The sequence below is a fragment of the Lepisosteus oculatus genome, chromosome 25 (genome assembly GCF_040954835.1).
Source record: "Lepisosteus oculatus isolate fLepOcu1 chromosome 25, fLepOcu1.hap2, whole genome shotgun sequence".
Classification (NCBI taxonomy): Eukaryota; Metazoa; Chordata; class Actinopteri; order Semionotiformes; family Lepisosteidae; genus Lepisosteus; species Lepisosteus oculatus.
This window is the reverse complement of record NC_090720.1, coordinates 12,377,775-12,396,124: the sequence shown is the minus strand read 5'-3', so window position 1 is coordinate 12,396,124 and position 18,350 is coordinate 12,377,775. Positions and strand designations below refer to the sequence as shown.

The 18,350-nt window shown below is 46.2% G+C and overlaps 1 protein-coding gene across 5 annotated transcripts in view; it reads right to left on the bottom strand.

Annotated features, from left to right (window-relative positions):
- The window catches only part of si:dkey-264d12.5 (coiled-coil domain-containing protein 30), a 62,950-nt gene extending 49,756 nt beyond the window's left edge, over window positions 1–13,194 (bottom strand). For 4 of the 5 annotated variants that reach the window (XM_069184075.1, XM_069184074.1, XM_015336784.2 and 1 more), the window contains exons 1-3: window positions 11,734–13,194; window positions 2,691–2,873; window positions 1,285–1,405 (exon numbers count right to left, since the gene is read on the bottom strand). In XM_069184075.1, the coding sequence (XP_069040176.1) occupies window positions 1,285–1,405; window positions 2,691–2,873; window positions 11,734–11,748 (319 nt within the window). In that variant the 5' untranslated portion in view covers window positions 11,749–13,194. The remainder of the gene's footprint in view (window positions 1–1,284; window positions 1,406–2,690; window positions 2,874–11,733) is intronic. The other variant, XM_069184073.1, reaches the window with a different exon arrangement.
- Window positions 13,195–18,350: the final 5,156 nt, after the last annotated feature.

Below are 18,350 nucleotides of genomic sequence, written 5' to 3'. Positions count from 1 at the left end.
GGATGTATTTGAATAACTCACTGACATGGTTATCACATGGTGTCACAAGAGCCACAGGGTAATCAATAAATCAACTAGTACCCAGGCAGAGAGCTGATTGAGATGCCTTTGAATTGCGACAACAGCTCAGCCGACTTTCACCAGCCACTGCAGATTTCTGGATGACCTCCGGCTCCTTTCATCTGGGAGCCCACTGAAGACCTCAGCAGGTGTGAGCCTGGTGAGTACCAGGATGGGAGACCTCCCGGGAAAAACTAAACCTGCTGCTGGAAGAGGTGTTAGTGGGGCCAGTAGGGGGCACTCACCCTGTTGCCTGTGTGGGTCCTAATGCCCCAGTATAGTGACGGGGACACTATACTGTAAACAGGCGCCATCCTTTGGATGAGATGTAAAACCAAGGTCCTGACTCTCTGTGGTTATAAAAATCCCAGGGCGTTTCTCGAAAAGCGTAGGGGTCTTACCTCGGTGTCCTGGCCAAATTTTCCCTGGCCTTTATCAATCATGGCCTCCTAATAATCCCCATCTCTGAACTGGCATCATCACTCTGTTCTCCTCCCCGCTGTGAGCTGGTGTGTGGTGAGTGTTCTGGCGGACTTTTGCTGCCGTCGCATCATCCAGGTGGGGCTACACACTGGTGGTGGTGGAGGGGATCCCCATTACCTGTAAAGCTCTTAAAGGACACTCCACTTTACAGGTAATGGGGACTCCCCTCCACCACCACCAGTGTGCAGCCCCACCTGGATGATGCAACGGCAGCAAAAGTGCACCAGAACACTCCCCACACACCAGCTCACAGCGGGGAGGAGAACAGAGTGATGTAGCCAATTCATAGATGGGGGTTATTAGGAGGCCATGATTGGTAAGGGTCAATGGGAAATTTGACCAGGACGCCGGGGTTACACCCCTACACTTTTTCGAAAAACACCCTGGGATTTTTAATGACCACAGAGCGTCAGGACCTCGGTCTTATGTCTCATTTGAACGACGGTGCTTGTTTACAGTATAGTGTTCCTGTCACTATACTGGGGCATTAGGACCCACATTCTGGCCCCACTAACAGCAGCAACCTTAGTTTTTCCCAGGAGGTCTCCCATCCAAGTCCTGACCAGGCTCAGACCTGCTGAGCTCCAGTGGGCTGCCAGCTGTGAGCTGCAGAGTGATATGGCTGCTGGCTTCAATGTAAGGAATCCTTATTGGAATTCTTCATCGGAGCTTCCGCTCTCGGCTGAAGCCTGGCCGCAGCGACGCAAACCTGCCCCCCCCCCCCCCGCCAGGCCGGCCCACCTTGCTGGACCCTCAGCTGCTGCAAGTCCAGGCGGAGCTGCTCGTTCTCCCGCTCGTACTCGGCCGTCAGCGTCTCCCGCTCCTCCGACAGGTTGCGGATGTGGTCCACGTAGTTTTCCACCTGGAGACGGGATGGCAGGAATTCAGGAGCCGGCAGAAGGCGGGAAGGCTTGGAGTCGTCAGCCGGCACTAAAACAGCTCGGAATTTCATACTGCACTGGCACGATCACCGTTACAGTTTCTACTCATCACTTACTGAGCTCACAAACTAAGAACGGCCCACAGTCCTAAACTATTCCAATGGTGTGACTGCTGTCTTGAGTCTCAGCTGGTTTATTTTCTCCTGATTGTCTGGGAAAACTCTTTAGATAGCTCTGGACATTATTCATTCCTTATCAGAAAGCCACCTGATCCTGAAAAGGGTCACAGCAACCTAGGCAAGATTTAACCCAGCCAGCATGTCCCTAGGAGATGGGAGACACTGGAGAAAACCCATGTTAACACAAAGAAAACGTGCAAACTCCACACACCAGCCACCTCAGTGCGGAATCAAACCGCGGACCCAGGTGAGAAGAGTTAGTCTACCCTTCATGCCACTGTAACAGCCTTCAAACTCTAAACCGGGTGGGTTTTATTAAATAATTACATATTACATAATTATATACAGTTGATTTATTGGAGACTGTCTAGCTTGTTTTCTAATACCATTCTGCAGGTTTTTTTTATTTTGATCATACAAAAACACAGCAGAAATGAGGACAAATCTCAGCAGATCAAAGTTTTGATGAGCCAATAAAAGCCAAAGCTGCACACAGGGATGGTAATCAAACCCTCACTGCACAGCTGACTGGCGCATCTTTAAGGGTTACAAAGCTCTTGTTCAATACAATCATGTGCTTGATATTCTGCGTTAACACACAGTAATGAACAGGGAAACAGCATATGTTTGCTTTTCCTGTCTTGTCGGTGCAATCTGTATATTGGGCCTTCTGCTTGTAACACCTTAGACAGGCTGAACTGCTTGCAGATCAGGCTCCCCGCAGCTGTACGCCAGAGAAACAAGGACCCCCCACTGTGCTGCAACGTGATCCGCTTCAGATTGCAGAAGCAGACGACTCTCGTACAAATAGAGAGCATGAAGCAGAAAGGGTGCGCGGTGCTTCACTATTTCAACAGCATGCAAAGCGTCACGTCACATATCTGTTCATGCAAATCGAGCCAAAGGGAACAGCCAGGCGGCGGTTAGAGACGTCTGCCGATTGTGAAGCAGACAACTGCTGCGGACTTAGGCTCATTCCCTGCGTGTGGGGAGCAGAGGCGATACATGTTTGCTTCTTCGGGACATTTCCCCGTGTCCTGGACGGTCTGCGCAAGTGGAGAGCTCGGAACGCCGACGAGCCGCTCACCTCTTTCATCTCCGCGGCCTGCTGCGTGCGCAGCGCCTGCAGGTCCTGCGTGACGGACAGCAGGCTGCCCTCGCTGCGCAGGAACAGGCGCCACAGGTGGCGCAGCCGCTCGTCCGCCGTGGCCCCCGGGGTCAGCCCGTCCTCCCTCAAGCGCTGGGCGATGTCCCCCAGCTCCGCTCGCTCCTGGAAGACAGCGGCGCCTGAGCGTATCGGGGAACCGCAGCCCCCCCCTGCCCCGCGCACCTCCCAGACAGAAAAAACGACTCCAAAAATCCCTTTCAAGCCAGATTGTTTAAAAAAAAAGAGAGTAACTCTTCTTGCCTTAATGAGGGGATAAGAAAGCAGGCCCATTTAAGATAAGATCACTTTATTGGCCATATACAATTTCTTGTATTAGGAATGTGTCTACGGGATACGAACCGGCAACCTTCCCGCCCCAGATCCTTAGCCACAGAGCCACCGCTCCGCCCACAGAATAACATTCTTTTGGATTGCTACTGACAATTCTAATCAAGTCTGTTAAAAAAAACAGTGATGTCTAACGTCTGCAAGAGTTTCATTAAGTTGCACTAGCGTCTTCCTCATCTGATCAACCACACAGGTCAAAATCAAAGACATACGGTGACAACCATTTGCACTGGTCAGAAAACGCTACGGTCATTTCACTAATGAAAACAGCACCAAGCAGAGCTTGCCCCCACTGTCACCCTTCAGCATGTGGCCAATCCAAACAGGCGCTCAACAAGGAAACCAGCCCTAGTGGACATAAAGGGAACTGCAGGTTTCAGGCAGGACCGCAATCAAGGCGTGTGTTAGGAAGTCAAGAGTACCTTTAAAGCTGTGATGCTTGAAAAAGTAACTTGAATGAAGTTCTCAGAACATGATGCTGCAACCATCCAAACCAGTAAGGTAGGCTGCATGGCCTCAGTACAAAAGCAAGCTTAACATCTTGTCAATTATCAAGTTTATTCCATTAGATTGTATGTTGAAAATGCAAGAATTAGCATCTATTACTTTTATGTAATGTTAGCATTAGCTACCTATTAGAATAGAATTAGCATCTATTACTTATGTTCAGAAAAACAAGTTTCTAGAATTACTGAAATGGAAAGAGATTTTTACAATGGACAACTTTGTTGAAGAGAATAATCCCTAGAAATCCTTAAAACGTTCTGATGTTATCACACTGTGCTCCAAATCTGCTGTACAACAGATGGCTTCTTGAAAGACACCCTCTCCACCCCACACCACAACACGAGACTGCAACCTTCAAAAACTGTTTTCTGCTGCCTAGTCCTTACAGAAGACCACATACTGGAGGTCAACGTGATCAGAGATCATTCTGGTACTGTGTTGATCAAGAAATAAAGATTGCAAGCTAAAGTTAGTGAAATTAACAAGCAAATACACTTACAGAAAACGTCTCAGGCATGCTTCACCTTGAAATAATGACTGTGTGGAACAATATGAGTGACTAGTCCTGTATAGGATCAGAGATCCCTGCCCCCTGGTGAGACGCTGCTGTGTCTCCATGAGAACAGGCTGCTCCGTCCATACAGGGCTGTGACCGGGGCCAGCTGAGGCATGTCTATGGAAAACCATACCCTTCGACTCAACCAGCCAGACAATGGCTGACAGATACTCAGATACGCCGGTGAAAAACTGCAGAAATACAGTACAGTGCTGTGAAAAAGTAAGTACACTTCATGAAAAGGTGTGCGTTTTTCAACATATTTGCATATATGGATATGTGATCTTCATTTCAACAATAGTGATAGATAAAGGTGATCTAATTTAACAAATGACAATGAAAATTATTCTTTGCCATCATTTATTCAACAACAAAAAAAAGTCAGAAATGCAATTCTCTGCTGTGGAAACAATAAATACACCCCCTAGCTTCAATAGCTGGTGCCCCCTTCGGCAGAAATCACTTCTTATAGGCATTCCTCGTATATCAATATATCTTGCCTATCAGTCTCCTACATTGACTTGGAGAAAGTTTTGCCCACTCCTCCTTACAGAACCCCTTCAACTGTGTGATGTTTGAGGGCTTTTTGCATGTACTGCCCGCTTCAAGTCCCCCCACAGCATATCTATGGGGTTAAGATCTGGGCTTTGACTTGGCCATTCCATAACCCTCCATTTCTTCTTTTTGAGCCATTCTTTTGTGGATTTGCTTGAGTGTTTAAGGTCATTGTCTTGTTGCAAGGTCCACTTACAGTTTAGCTTTTTGACAGATGGCCTCACATTCTCCCCAAGTACTCTCTAGTACAATGTGGAATTCATGGTTGACTCTATGATGGCCCTGAGGCAGAAAAGCAGCCCCAAACCATAATGCTTCCACCACCATGCTTTACAGTTGGTATGGGGTTCTTTTGGTCAAAGACAGTTTTTGGTTTTCGCCAAACATGACATCTGGCGTTGTGGCCAAACAGCTCTACCTTTGTCTCATCCGTCCAGAGCACATTGTTCCAATAGTCCTGATCTTCACCTAGGTGTTGTCTGGCAAACTTCAGTCATGCATCTATATTCTTTTTGGGACAGAGCTTCTTCCTTCCTGACCTTGCATGCAGGGCAAAGTTGTGCAGTCTCTTTCGGACTCGTAGTTGACTCATGCACTTTTACACTGACTGAGGCAAGACTTGCCTGTAAATCCGTTGATGTTATCTTGGGGTTCTTGGAGACTTCCTGCAGCATCTTTCGGTCAGCTCTTGGGCTGAATTTGGTGAGATGACCTGACCTAGATAGATTGCCAGTGGTTTGAAATTTTCTCCATTTGTAGATGATTTTTCGGACAGTGACGTGATTGACTACAAATTGCTTGGAAGTGTCTTTAAAACCCTTCCCAGACTCATAGACACCAACAATCTCTCTCCTGAGAGCTTCTGAGAGCTCTTCTGATCTTGGCATGATGTAGCCACACACCTCAACTGCCAAGACCAAACCAGCCCACAGCTTTCTGATGTTTATATAAGGCTAATGGTGTTCTAATCATTTGTACCTGTTTTGGTGCACCTGATTCTAATTGTAAGCATTTGATGCAATGATAAAGGTAGGGGTGTACTAACTTTTTCCACACAAGGAAATTGCATTTCTGTTGATTTAAATAGTACAAATGAGTGCAAAATGTGTTGTGGTGTTTTTACAATGTTATTTTTTAGAATTCGATCACCTTTATCTATTAGTATTGTCGAAATGACTGTCAAATATTATTTTGTCCAAAAATCTAAAAAAAGACCAACCTTTTCATGGGGCATACTTACTTTTTCACACCACTGTATGTACAGACCATACAGAAAACTTCTAGGAATTAAAGGGCTCACTTTAGAATGTTTTAATCCATTTCTGGGGAACAGCAATGCATTTTCAGAGTGTGTGTCTGAAGCCAGAGTGAAAGCCTGGCAGTAAAATAGGGGTTTTAATGCCAGTACTGTGAACTATAAGTACTGTAGCTATTTTTATCTGAGCATAGGTGAGCTATGTCCTCTTGTAAGTAATTTGGGCATCTTTCTTCTGAAAGGTAAGAATGGGAATTTGAGATTCTCACACATGCTATCCAGTGTTTTACATCTACAATGATTTTAGAACACTTTCCAGGCTCTTTCCAAGATTTCACTGCATATTGTCAAAGTAGACTACACCAAACCCAATATTTAGCATAGAAAAAGGTTATATGGCTAGCACTGCATGAACTTTGATGCTTATCCTGTACGGCTGAGCTATCCTCTGCTTACAATGAAATATAGATTGCACAGAACCCAGTTCGTACTGGAAAAAAATAATTTGTCAGGACAACTAAGGAGAACAATCTCTAAATGCCAGTGAAAAGAAGAACTCAGTAGTACTACAACAGACAGTAAGTCCAAAATCAGTTTCTTATTCAAAATGTCTACTGAAATCAGCAATGGGAGTTCTAGAAAATAAAATATACCGGACAAAAAGACCATACAGATGTGAATGTGATGTTATTTCTTTACGAAAACATTTTTATAGACTTGAAAACCTGAAGATTTTATTTGCCAAGCTCTTGTTAGTGCAGCACCGAGAACAAGCTCGTCTTCTCTTCTACAATTTAATCACGACGCAGGGTTTAAATGGCAGAAAAATGTGAAACATTTCATTCCTCCCCCTCCCTTTACAAGTCTGAAAAAAGCTGCAAGAAACTGGATATCCAGCAGGAACAGTTGTCGGGAGACAAAGGGAGACTGCCTGTGGACACGCGTGCACACACTGATCCTCGCCTCTGGCACAGCGCGCTGGCAGCACAGTAACTCAAACCTCTCTGCCCAGCGCACAGAGTCCCCACAAGAGAATCCAGTGTGATGAAATCTAGTGTAATCAGAGCGCACAGGTATAAAAACATGGGCACATAAGAAAGGTGGTCAAACAGCAACAGGCCAGTCTGGCAGCCTGTCCTGTCTGTAAACAAGACATTTCCTGAGGGAGTTAAGGCAGCCAGCTTCAACAGCACAGCTGGGAATGACACCCACAGCTCTTGTGTGTAAAGCAGGGCTTCGATTTGTCAGCTGTTAATAACGCTTGTTTACGTTAGCCTAGTTTTACTACTGTAGTAGTTCAGGTGGGTAGCTGCGTCAGCTTCTTCACACCTGAAGAAGGCTCCACCGCCGAAACGTTGTGTTTTCTTTCTTCTTTTTTTCAGCATGGAATAAACCTATTACTTTAAGTTTTACTACTGATGCTTAAGAAAAAAAAGGAACAGGCTCAGGTTATAGGATGTTACAGTTAAAATGTAAACATTCTTAAACATTAATTGAGAAAGCATCGGTGCAACTCTTCCAGCTGTCACTCGAGATCCAGGGACTGAGAATTGCCAATATACTGCCCATCCAAATGAATGGTGACATAACTAAACCAATTAAATATAGATCAATAAGTCTGTCTTATTGTACGTCTCAAGATCGCTGTCTTATTGTACGTCTCAAGATCGGAGGTCAATTCCAGACCTGGGGTGTTGTCTGTATGGAGTTTGTATGTTATCCCTGTGTTCTTTGTGCGTTTCCTATGAGTGCTCTGATTTCCTCCCACAGTCCAAAGACATACTGGTAGGTTTAATTGGCTTCTGGGAAATTTGGCCCTGGTGCGAGTGTGTGTGTGTCTGTGATGGACTGGTGTCCTGTCCATGGTGTATCCTGCCTTGTGTCCGTTGCTTGACTGGATAGGCTCCGGCTCTCCCACAACCCTGAACCGGATGAAGCAGTTAGAAAATGGATGGATGGAAGTCTGTTTTATATTACAGTTATGGAAACAAGTTTTAGAACTGAACTAGAAGATCACCTACATCCCTAGGGAAGAGTCAGCATGGATGCAGAAAAAGTAGGTCTTGCCTGACCACCTTGTTAGAGTTCTCTGAACATGCAAACACAGTAATTGTGTGTTTAGAGTTCCTCATTAAATATGATCAAATTCAGGGAGCTGCATTCATTTGAAATGAGAACTGTTTAATAGAACACAAAGCGCACAGAAAAGGGGTGAAAGATCTAATTGGGATAATATAATTAGCGGTGGATCGCAGGAATTTGTACTAATTTGACTAATTTATGTTGAAAATCTGGCATAGTTTAAAATAGTCAAGTCTGAAGATGATTCCAAAATAGGAAGATCGAAAAACATTAAAGAAGCATTAAAATTTAAAATAAAAAAAATAAAAAATTTAAGATTGGGCAGTTGACATTTCATGCAGAGAAGTGCAGAGTTCTGCATGTACCTGTAGGTAGTAAAATCCTAATAAATACAAGATAGGAAACGCTTAGCTAGAAATGTTTCTTCTCAACAATGTTGGGTAGCAATAATAAAACAGCAAGCAAAGCGTTAGGATATATAACTAAAGACACAGAACTTAAATCACGGAGTGTTATGTTAAAATACAATGCATTTGACCTCATTTAGAACTTTGATAAAAACGTTTTAAAAACGATATTGCTGCTCTGATGCAATTCAGAAGGTCCTACACTGACAGACTGAAAGAACTGAACCTTCTGGTCTTGAACAGAGAAGATGAGGAGAGGACTTTAAACAAGTACTGAAAATCCCCAAAGGCACTGACAACATTGATACAGTGGACTTCAGAATGAAAAGTGAAACACGAACCCGAGGACACGAGGAGAAACTATGGGGAAATACAGAACAAGCCCCTCAGACAAGCAGCTGAAGTCTGTACCCTGGCTTCCATCAAGAAACAGCTGGGTGAGAGGAATTAAGCTGGTCAATACCAAACGGACTCGATGGGCTGAACAGTTTCCTCTCATTTGTGACCATTCGTATGTTTTTATAGGCACTAAGACCATTTTGGGAAAGCACATGAAATACTGGTAGGGGCCAAACTGGTTCTTACCAAACCGTGCAATATGATCAGCACTGGAGTATGCTGAGGTTCTGTACAGCTGTCCTCTGCTACAGCCCAGCCTAAGAGAGGCGACCCCAGCCCTGTGCATCATTATAATAATAATAATAATAATAATAATAATAATAATAATAATAATAATAATTGCTTACACTTATAAAGTGCTTTTCTGGACACCACTCAAAGCGTTTTACAGGTAATGGGGACTCCCCTCCACCACCACCAGTGTGCAGCCCCACCTGGATGATGCGACGGCAGCCATAGTGCGCCAGAACGCTCACCACACATCAGCTATTAGTGGGGAGGAGAGCAGAGTAATGAAGCCAGTTCAGAGATGGGGATTATTAGGAGGCCATGATTGGTAAGGGCCAATGGGAAATTTGCCCAGGACGCCAGGGTTACAACCCTACTCTTTTCGAGAAATGCCCTGGGATTTTTAATGACCAGAGAGTCAGGACCTTGGTTTTACGTCTCATCCGAAGGACGGCACCTGTTTACAGTACAGTGTCCCCTTCACTATACTGGGGCATTAGGACCCACATGGACCACAGGGTGAGCGCCCCCTGCTGGCCCCACTAACACCTCTTCCAGCAGCAACCTAGTTTTTCCCAGAAGGTCTCACATCCAGGTACTGACCAGGCTCACACCTGCTGAGCTCCAGTGGGTTGCCAGTTGTGAGTTGCAGGGTGATATGGCTGCTGGCCATATTATACCAGAGTCAGCAAGTTCCATTCTTCCAGCTGAGCCCTTGATGGTACTAATTACTTCAAATGCAGAGCGAGTGCAGCTGTAGTCTTAGATTCATACACACCTGCCAACATATGCTCCCCATACAGCTGTTTAGAAAATGCCTTCTCCATAAGGAAAACCAGTGATGATGGCCTAGTACTGATCTGCACACAGGACTAGAAGGACTGCAATAAGTAGTTTTTTCCCCATTCTCTGATGCTTGTCAGGGTCACTGTACGATGCAGTAAAGTGAGTGTGTTTCAGTTCCACACTGAAAGGGGTGCCGGAGTGGCCAGCATCGCTGCCTTGCTGTGCTGGGGCCCCGAGTTCGATTCTGCACCTGGGGTGCTGTCTGTGTGGAGTTTGTATGTTCTCCCCCGTCTGTGTGCATTTCCACTGGGTGCTCTGGTTCCTTCCCACAGTCCCACAAGACATTATACTAAGTTAATTGGCTTCTGGGAAAACTGTAATTGTCCCTGGTGTGAGTGTGCGTGTGTCTGCCCTGTGACAGACTGGTGTCCTGTCCAGGGTGTACCCTGCCTTTTGCCCCTTGCTAGCTGGGATAGGCTCCAGCTCCCCTGTGACCCTGGATTTGAAGAAGAGGTTAGAAAATGGACAGATTTTTCCATTTTTAGATATTTATAAACTCTTTAAAACTGCCCACCAGAGTATACATTTTTGGAACTGAATTACACTTAGTCTTTAAAAATCCTATAAAAGTATCCAGTACTGACAGATGTACATGAACAAAAACATGTGTTGTCTTGACACCAAAAGTAAGCTGGATTTGTTTGCCAGGCCCAGAAAACACAGGTTCACCTGAAAGCTTTTAAGTTATCAAGCAACTTTTGGCAATAACCCTTATATTTGCTATTTAGTATATCAGATAGCTCCTATTAGTGAAACTATTGTTTCTAAAAGGAACTGGGAGTTTACCATTAGCTGGTCCACCTTAATTTTAAGATTAACGATACTAAAGCCGATTACAAATTGTTTATACAGCTCACAATATTTAGTACCTCGGAGAAGTCACTACATCCTAACGTGGAGTGTAGCAGCGTCTTCACAAAGCTGTTCAGCTTGAGACTTACTGTACATCCCTTGAGCTCGCTTGCTCGTCTTCTGCAATATCTCAGACAACTGGGCCACAAACTTACTCAGGGATTAGTTAAAGTGGCGGACGGATTTTCACACTGAACCAGGAGCGGGTCCTGTCCATCAAACTCGAGTAGAGACTCATGATTTTTCCCACTGTGAAACAGCATGACGGCAGCTCTGAAGAAAATCCTCTAGATACTCCGCCTCCAGTATTCCAACACGCCGGGAAGCCTAATCGAGGTTTCAGCTCCGAGGCGCAATCAGAAGCGGTTTTTCAGCATGAAAAGCGAGTTAACATGACAATCGATCGCCGCTCCAGTAACGCACATCAAAGAGCAAGCCTTAAGCATGGGACGTGTATTTTGTTTTTCTGACGTGTACTGCAAAATCAATTTATATGGTTTGTTTAAACCAAAACCAAGTTGAAAGGTTCAATTCTGCCTAGGATAAGACAGCTGTAATAAAACCAGGCACAAAACGGAGCAGGCAGAAACATTCGTATAGGCAATTCGGCTATGCGCATCGCATCACTGATGTGGAAAAATGGCCAGTTTCAAAATATTAGGTGCGAGTGCTCACTGGGTTAATGCGGCAGACAACTACTAAAAAGTGATTTTAGAGCTAATTACATTACTCTTAAAGATCCAGCCCTGGGCACTGGTAGCTCGTAGCTGTAACAAAGGTTTATTCACCAATTTACTGTTAAATCAAATTTGTCACTTTGCAGCGACTTGTAAATGTCGACTTAACAAGTGGCCGATCGGATGCTGCAGTAAAGCAGTTTAAAAGGCAGCACTTTAACACTGAGGGCTGCTGCTGTATGAACTGGAAACATAATATTTGCATATTTACCTCCGGTTCCTCCATGATATCCTGGGCTGGGGAGAGTTAGAGAAAACCTTCCAGAGAGGTGTGCTTTTCTACGGCCAGTCCATGGCGAGGGGTACCCCCATCGATGCCCAGCAATACAAATACCCTCCAGCGCTTCGCGAAGATGAAACCAATAATAAAAGGCGAAAATACAGTTACGCTGTAATGACTGGCACCGGGCGACATCAATTATTCAAACCGCTCATCATATTGATTTTCACGGAGTTCGTACAGGCGGCGTTTGGGTCACAATGTTTCATTATAACCAATTTAAAAAAAAGAGTAGCGAGATATTAAAAAATGTTTCGCAGTTGCCTTGTGTCGGTTCCCCTCCCACACGAGAGCGGACTCGCTGGCGAGCGTGAAAGCCGTCTGGAAGCGGGGCTGGTGCGTCTCCGAAACGCGTGTAAAATTGTGAGGAGTCGTGCACGACCGGGCGAGCCGGGAGCCGGGAGAGGACCGAGGCGTGCAAAACAATCGGCCCTCCGGTGTTTTGACAACGCAGCTGCCAGGGACCGCGTCTCTCCGGAGCTCTTGTCCAAAAAAGGCAAAACTTTTGCCCCCTCTCTGTCTCTCTCTGCTGGACACACCGCTCGCTACAAGGAGGACCGCCAGTCACGGCCACACAACCAACTTCGTTCAAGTTTGGCGGCGGCTGAGGGTCTTCAGAGATGTTTTGCTTCCTTCAAAATGTCCGACACCGAATCCACTTTCGAGTCCGGCGACAAATGCTCGGATCCCAGATTTTAGCAGCCTTCCTTTGGCTGGGAGGAGTGCCGCTGTCTCTTCAGCAGGTTTTTTGCGTGTCTCATTTTTCGGCACTTTACGGTACCCCCTCTCAAACACATACACACTTCGACTGTTTAAAGAGGGAACCCTTCATTTTTTTTTTTTTGCATGATTGTGTTGCAGTAGGGGCCAGCCCAGCGGTACCGATCCACTCGCTCCTCAGATCCGCCGGTTCTCCGCCCCCGGGTCGGGCAGATTCCCCGACCAGGATCCAGCTGGTCGGATAGGCAACAATACTGCAACTCCAGCTAAGGGAGAGCACAGAAACTTCGCGGTGCATACAAGGGACACGATCTGAACCTCGCCTCGGCACCCACTTCGAGGCGTTAAAAAAGTGTCAGCATTTGTTTCTAACGAATTAAAACGCCAGAGAAAACTTACAGTCGCTTACTCCATGTGACTGTCGGGGATTAAGGGAAGAGACTTAGCTGTGTGCTGTTGTCTCTCTTGTGCAAAGGCAGATTTAAAGCTGGCGGGGGCATTTTTCGGATACTCTGGAATCGGAAACCGGCCGATATGTCCTGTCCCGGCCCACAGCATCACAAGACCCAGTGCTGGAGAGGCGCCCGGGAAGAAGTCCGGCCGGCCGCCCAGACTGTTACCCCGCAGATGAGCAGCAGCCGACGGGCGCTCACTCAGCACTGTGTCGGCGGAGGCCGAGGGTAACCTTGGCAACGGACCGAACCATGAGCTCTGCATGGCGGGGGGGGGACCTAGCCTTTGAGAAAGAGACTTGTAGCATTTGGGGAAAAGCAATTACTGCCATTACCTGAGTGAAATAAGTGAATATAAACAAAAGCATTTGCACACCCCTTGTTTTAGCAGTAATTTTAAATTCGGACTTTTTAAACGTTGAAGTATAGTTTTAATTTTTTTTAAAAGATCACCATTTAAATCCCATGAACATGAAGTCATTTAAACTAGAAATAACTCCTAAACCTCTCGAATGAGAAACCTCTCGTTCAATCAAACATTAAATGAAGTTCTTGAAGTCAAGAAATCAACGAAGTCAGAGAGTATGCGTCTGTACTTAAAATATGCTACTGTGAATCAATAATTCATTAATAAAACCGCGTTGTTTGGGTGTTTGAAGTTAAGGGCTGTTTCTGTGAGGAATGGTTTTGATATGCCTATCTGGTTTACCGTATAATCGCGTGAAGGTGGGCACATCATATTTTTGTGTATCTAATTAAGAAGTTTGATTGCCAAAATGGAGAGTTCCGCGAAGAGTTAAAGTCGGATAAAATCTGTCGTGTCCGTTAATGCCTTTGGGGTTGGATGAAATATGTAAATGTTATTGCACATCTCCGGTTTTAGAAAAGTCCGCAAAGATCGCAATTGAGCTTACTGCAGATATACTCTCATGTAAACCCACTGAAACGCGCACCCCTGCGATTGGCAATGCTTTCTACATGCTTCGGGAAATTCGAAACTGATAAATCTACCTGTAGGATGCAAAACTGTCTGGTGCCATCTAGTGTTTGGAACAAAAATAGACAATCCAAAAACAAGATCGCTTTTTTTTCCCCAAGCGCGTCTCTCACTGTGTTTACTTTGATATGGAGCGCACTCTTTAAAATAGCCCAGAACGTGTTTAACGACTCTTTGCTGGGCTGGAACAACCGGCACTTTGAGATTGTGTATTTGTGGGATAAACTGAGAAACTAGGCTCTAGTTTAGACTAGAGAAAATGGTTAAAATAGAGAAATGTCTCTTTTGTAAGTCCTTACATATTACGCCAGGACAAACACGAAACTCACATGGAAGTGCACTGGAAACTAAGAGCAGGGGTCATTTCTTTACGCAAAGAGGGGCAGGAGTGTACAACAAGGTACACAGCATTTTTGTTGGTCCGATACCTTAAAGATGATATCCTTGGATCAATCATCTGCTAACACCCGAAACAGCTGGATGGCCTGGTTAGCCTCCTAATTGTCCCCACGAGGAGGGAGTTAGAAATTCTTCCTCTCTCCACCTCAAGGGTCGTGGTTGAGGTGGTTGTCGAGTCTCCACAGGGAGCATCCAGCCAGATGAGCCGATTATTGTTTTCTCAGTGCTCCCCACTGAGAGCTGATGTGTGGTGAGCGTTCTGGCGCACCATGGCTGCCGTTGCATCATCCAGGTGGAGCTGCACACTGGTGGTGGTGTAGGGGATCCCCATTACCTGTAAAGCACTTTGAATGGAGTGTTCAGAAAAGCCCTATATAAGTGTAAGCAATTATTATTATTCTATTATTATTCATGCTGGCGTTTCTGTGACATTATTGCTGGTTGTGTGGAAACTTCCTGGAGTGATTCCAATGGCATTTTTCCAGGATGTGTTGGTGAGATATATCACCTGTGCTTTCTAGCAGAGGGGAGCCTGGGAGATGACAGCACTGTACACCAAGCTTTCTGCTTCTCTTTCCAGAGCTCCGTCTGTGAAGCCAGAGGAAGTGAGGCAATGGATTCTGCGCAGAATTTCTTCCTCCATGGTTGAGCTCTGGGAGAGACGACAGCTCCAGGAGGACAAATACTTCGATTCTTTGAGAGCTTCATGGCACCGATGGTGACCCCCCTAAATCAGGAATAATTCTTGGTTTTGTAGCCGACTTCGCCACCTAGCAATTACAAGGGGGTTAGAATGCCTTTATCCCAGCAATAGGTTCTCTCTATCCCCCAGAAGCACAAGTGCATCCACAGGTCAGACAAGACAGACACATCCACCAGGGCCTGTTTCTCACAGAACCCCATGGGTGTCAGTGAAGTCACTAGGGACTTGTGAGAAAAGGTGGTCGGACCCTATGCGGTGCTGAGAGAGTAGGTGTCCAAAATCCTAGGAGCGAAAGGCAGTATACGAGGTCGGGGTAGGCAGGCTTGGTCGGGTTTCTGGAGAGTCTGGTAGAGTAAACAAATCCAAAAGACGCTAGGCGAAGACGAAGCCGGAGACAGAGCTGGGTCGGGTATCCAGAAGTCAGGTCAGAAGGGTATCCAAATCCAATAGCTGCTAGGCAGAAACAAAGACGAAGCCGGAGACAAAACAGGGTCAGAATCCAGAAGTCAGGTCAGAAAGGTACGTGCACAATAGAAAGGCTAAGTCGATCTCAACAGTGAGCGAGGACTGAGAGGAGTGAGAGGGTATAAGCAGAGCTGATAGCGTAACCAGGGCGCAGGTGTTGACGCCGAGAGGTGCACACAGGAACACAGTTCGTGACAAGGGGCCCCAGTGACCAAGTGCCAACATCCCAGAGGAAATGTCCGGCAGCATTCTTTTCCGAATCCAGCTCCGGTCGGTCGCCTGATGCACCTCGCTCTGCCACAGTGAAGACACTCTGTGCCGTTTTCCGCATCCTCCTCCCTGCCAGCTGTCCTGCGCAGTGTGGTTCCTCATGCTCCCCCCTCTACCCTGCTAGTCTCCGAGTCCTCTGCTCTCTGTAGAGTCCCTGGTGTCCGAGTGCTCCCCTGGGTCCAACCGCTGCAATCTCTCCCCTGTGTCCTGTCCACTGCTGTTTTTTAGCTGTTCTTGACGGAGTGGGAGTGTCCCTTTGATGTCCAGGGTGCAGCAGAGCTAACCACTGGGAGCTCGTTGACCAAGTGGCTGCAAGCAGAAGGCATAGAGGTGACTGTGTCTTCACACCTTGTTCTTGCAATCCCACATGTCCCCTCTGCACTGTGTGGTAATTAATGAGTAATTAATGAGTGTTCCCGCAAGGAGGACCTATGATCAATGGGAAGCTTAAGAGCAAGGGAAGATACATGCACCACCTTAAGGAGACTGTTTGTTTAATGCCAATTTAAGATCAGTGTGGTTCCTGATGCCTGTTGTTCTACACCTGGTTATTCATTCTGTGACATTAACATTGATGGTGACTTCCTGTGTGCTGAGGCCCCAGTGGGAGTGGGGAGATGTTTCGTCAGGGCGATTGAGATTTTGAAGTTCCTTCACATTGTGCTCCAGGACAGCACAGCTATGGGTGGACTGAAGACTCTGGTTTCGGAATAGATGTTGAAAAAAACTGCATATATCTCCTCAGTACTCAGTTTTAATTCCAAAGGCGACTTTGGTGTCCTTGACAGCTGTCAGGCAAACAGACAAGAGCACTGGCGCAATACCGCATTCCTGTTTAATTCTGTTTTTGTTCATGTTGACCCCTATGCTCGTGGAGGACTTTATTATTTGGTATCGGATTTTATTTGTTATCATTGATTGATTTGCTAAGTGCTTTATTCCAAATATGGCTTCCCCACTTACACAGCTGGGTGTTTTAGTGAAGCAGCCTGTGTGATGTACAGTACGTGCAGTACAGGGCACAACAGTTATGCCACAGATTCACACACAGATGTGCATGCGCAGCCTTCCAGGTACAAGTCCAAAAGCTTAACCACAGCCATACATTGCTGCTGTACTTGTGCTGCTAATAAATGGTTCAGTATCAGATCCACTGCAATAAACAGTGGTAGGTAATTTCATCATGGAATAACTTGAGGGTGATTAATTTTGTTGGACGCCCAAGGGCCTTCATTAGATGACTAAATGATAATACTAAAAATGATTATTATTTATACTTATATAGCGCTTTTCTGGACCATCCACTCGAAGTTCTTTACAGGTAATGGGGATCCCCTCCACCACCACCAGTGTGCAGCCCCACCTGGATGATGCGACGGCAGCCATAGTGCGCCAGAACACTCCCCACACATCAGCTATCAGTGGGGAGGAGAGCAGAGTGATGAAGCCAGTTCATAGATGGGGATTATTAGGAGGCCATGATTGGTAAGGGCCAATGGGAAATTTGGGCCGGGATGCTGGTGTAACACCCCTACTCTGTTCGAGAAACGCCCTGGTGTTTGTAGGCCCTGGGCACTTTCACTCTGAAATGTGCAAAAAGATGGGTAAATGCCAATTGAATTATGCCGATTGACATAATGCACTTTAAACAATTGTAATGACTTGGGGATTAACACAGAATGAAGCTCGCACACCTCTGATGTGCCAGCAACAACACGTTTATTAACCTTCACCCCTCGGACTTCGACAGACAGAGGTTGAAACTCCTCGAAGGGGTCACACACACACAGGGTAAGGATTAAGGAGGGGGACTTCAGTTTACGGAGGGGGGGGTTACAAGGACAAAGCAGCAAACACCGACACCTATTTACAATGGCTCCTCGTATTTACACTGCCAGGTCAATCTCCGGTCGACACACTGCCCTCAAGTCCAGCCCCTCAGCCACTACCCCCAGCCTGCCTTGTGGGCACAGAGCTAATTGGAGGTGCCCCACTATTCTAATGCTGAACCATGTGATTGATGGAGCGAGTTGAGCGACCATCACTTCGATCCTTCTAGTTATAGAACAGCTGCTAGGTAGCATACGATTATTGATTTGGAGCACCAAGAGTTGATCAGCTCGTTTTTCATAAGTCACTAGTGTTTCCTTCCTTCATAGACACTAGGCATTGTGCCTACAGTGCCTAATGGGGAAATCCAGCACTGGAAACCCCCTGGGATTTCTAATGACCAGAGAGAGCCAGGACCTCGGTTTTATATCTCATCCGAAGGACGGCACCTTTTTACAGTACAGTGTCCCCATCACTATACTGGGGCATTAGGACCCACGTGGACCACGGGGTGAGCACCCCCTGCTGGCCCCACTAACACCTCTTCCAGCAGCAACCTTAGTTTTTCCCAGGAGGTCTCCCATCCAGCTACTGACCAGGCTCACACCTGCTGAGCTCCAGTGGGTTGCCAGTTGTGAGTTGAAGGGTGATATGGCTGCTGGCAAGATGCGGAGCAGTTCCTGATGATGTTAGTGAGATGGTTTGGTACAAA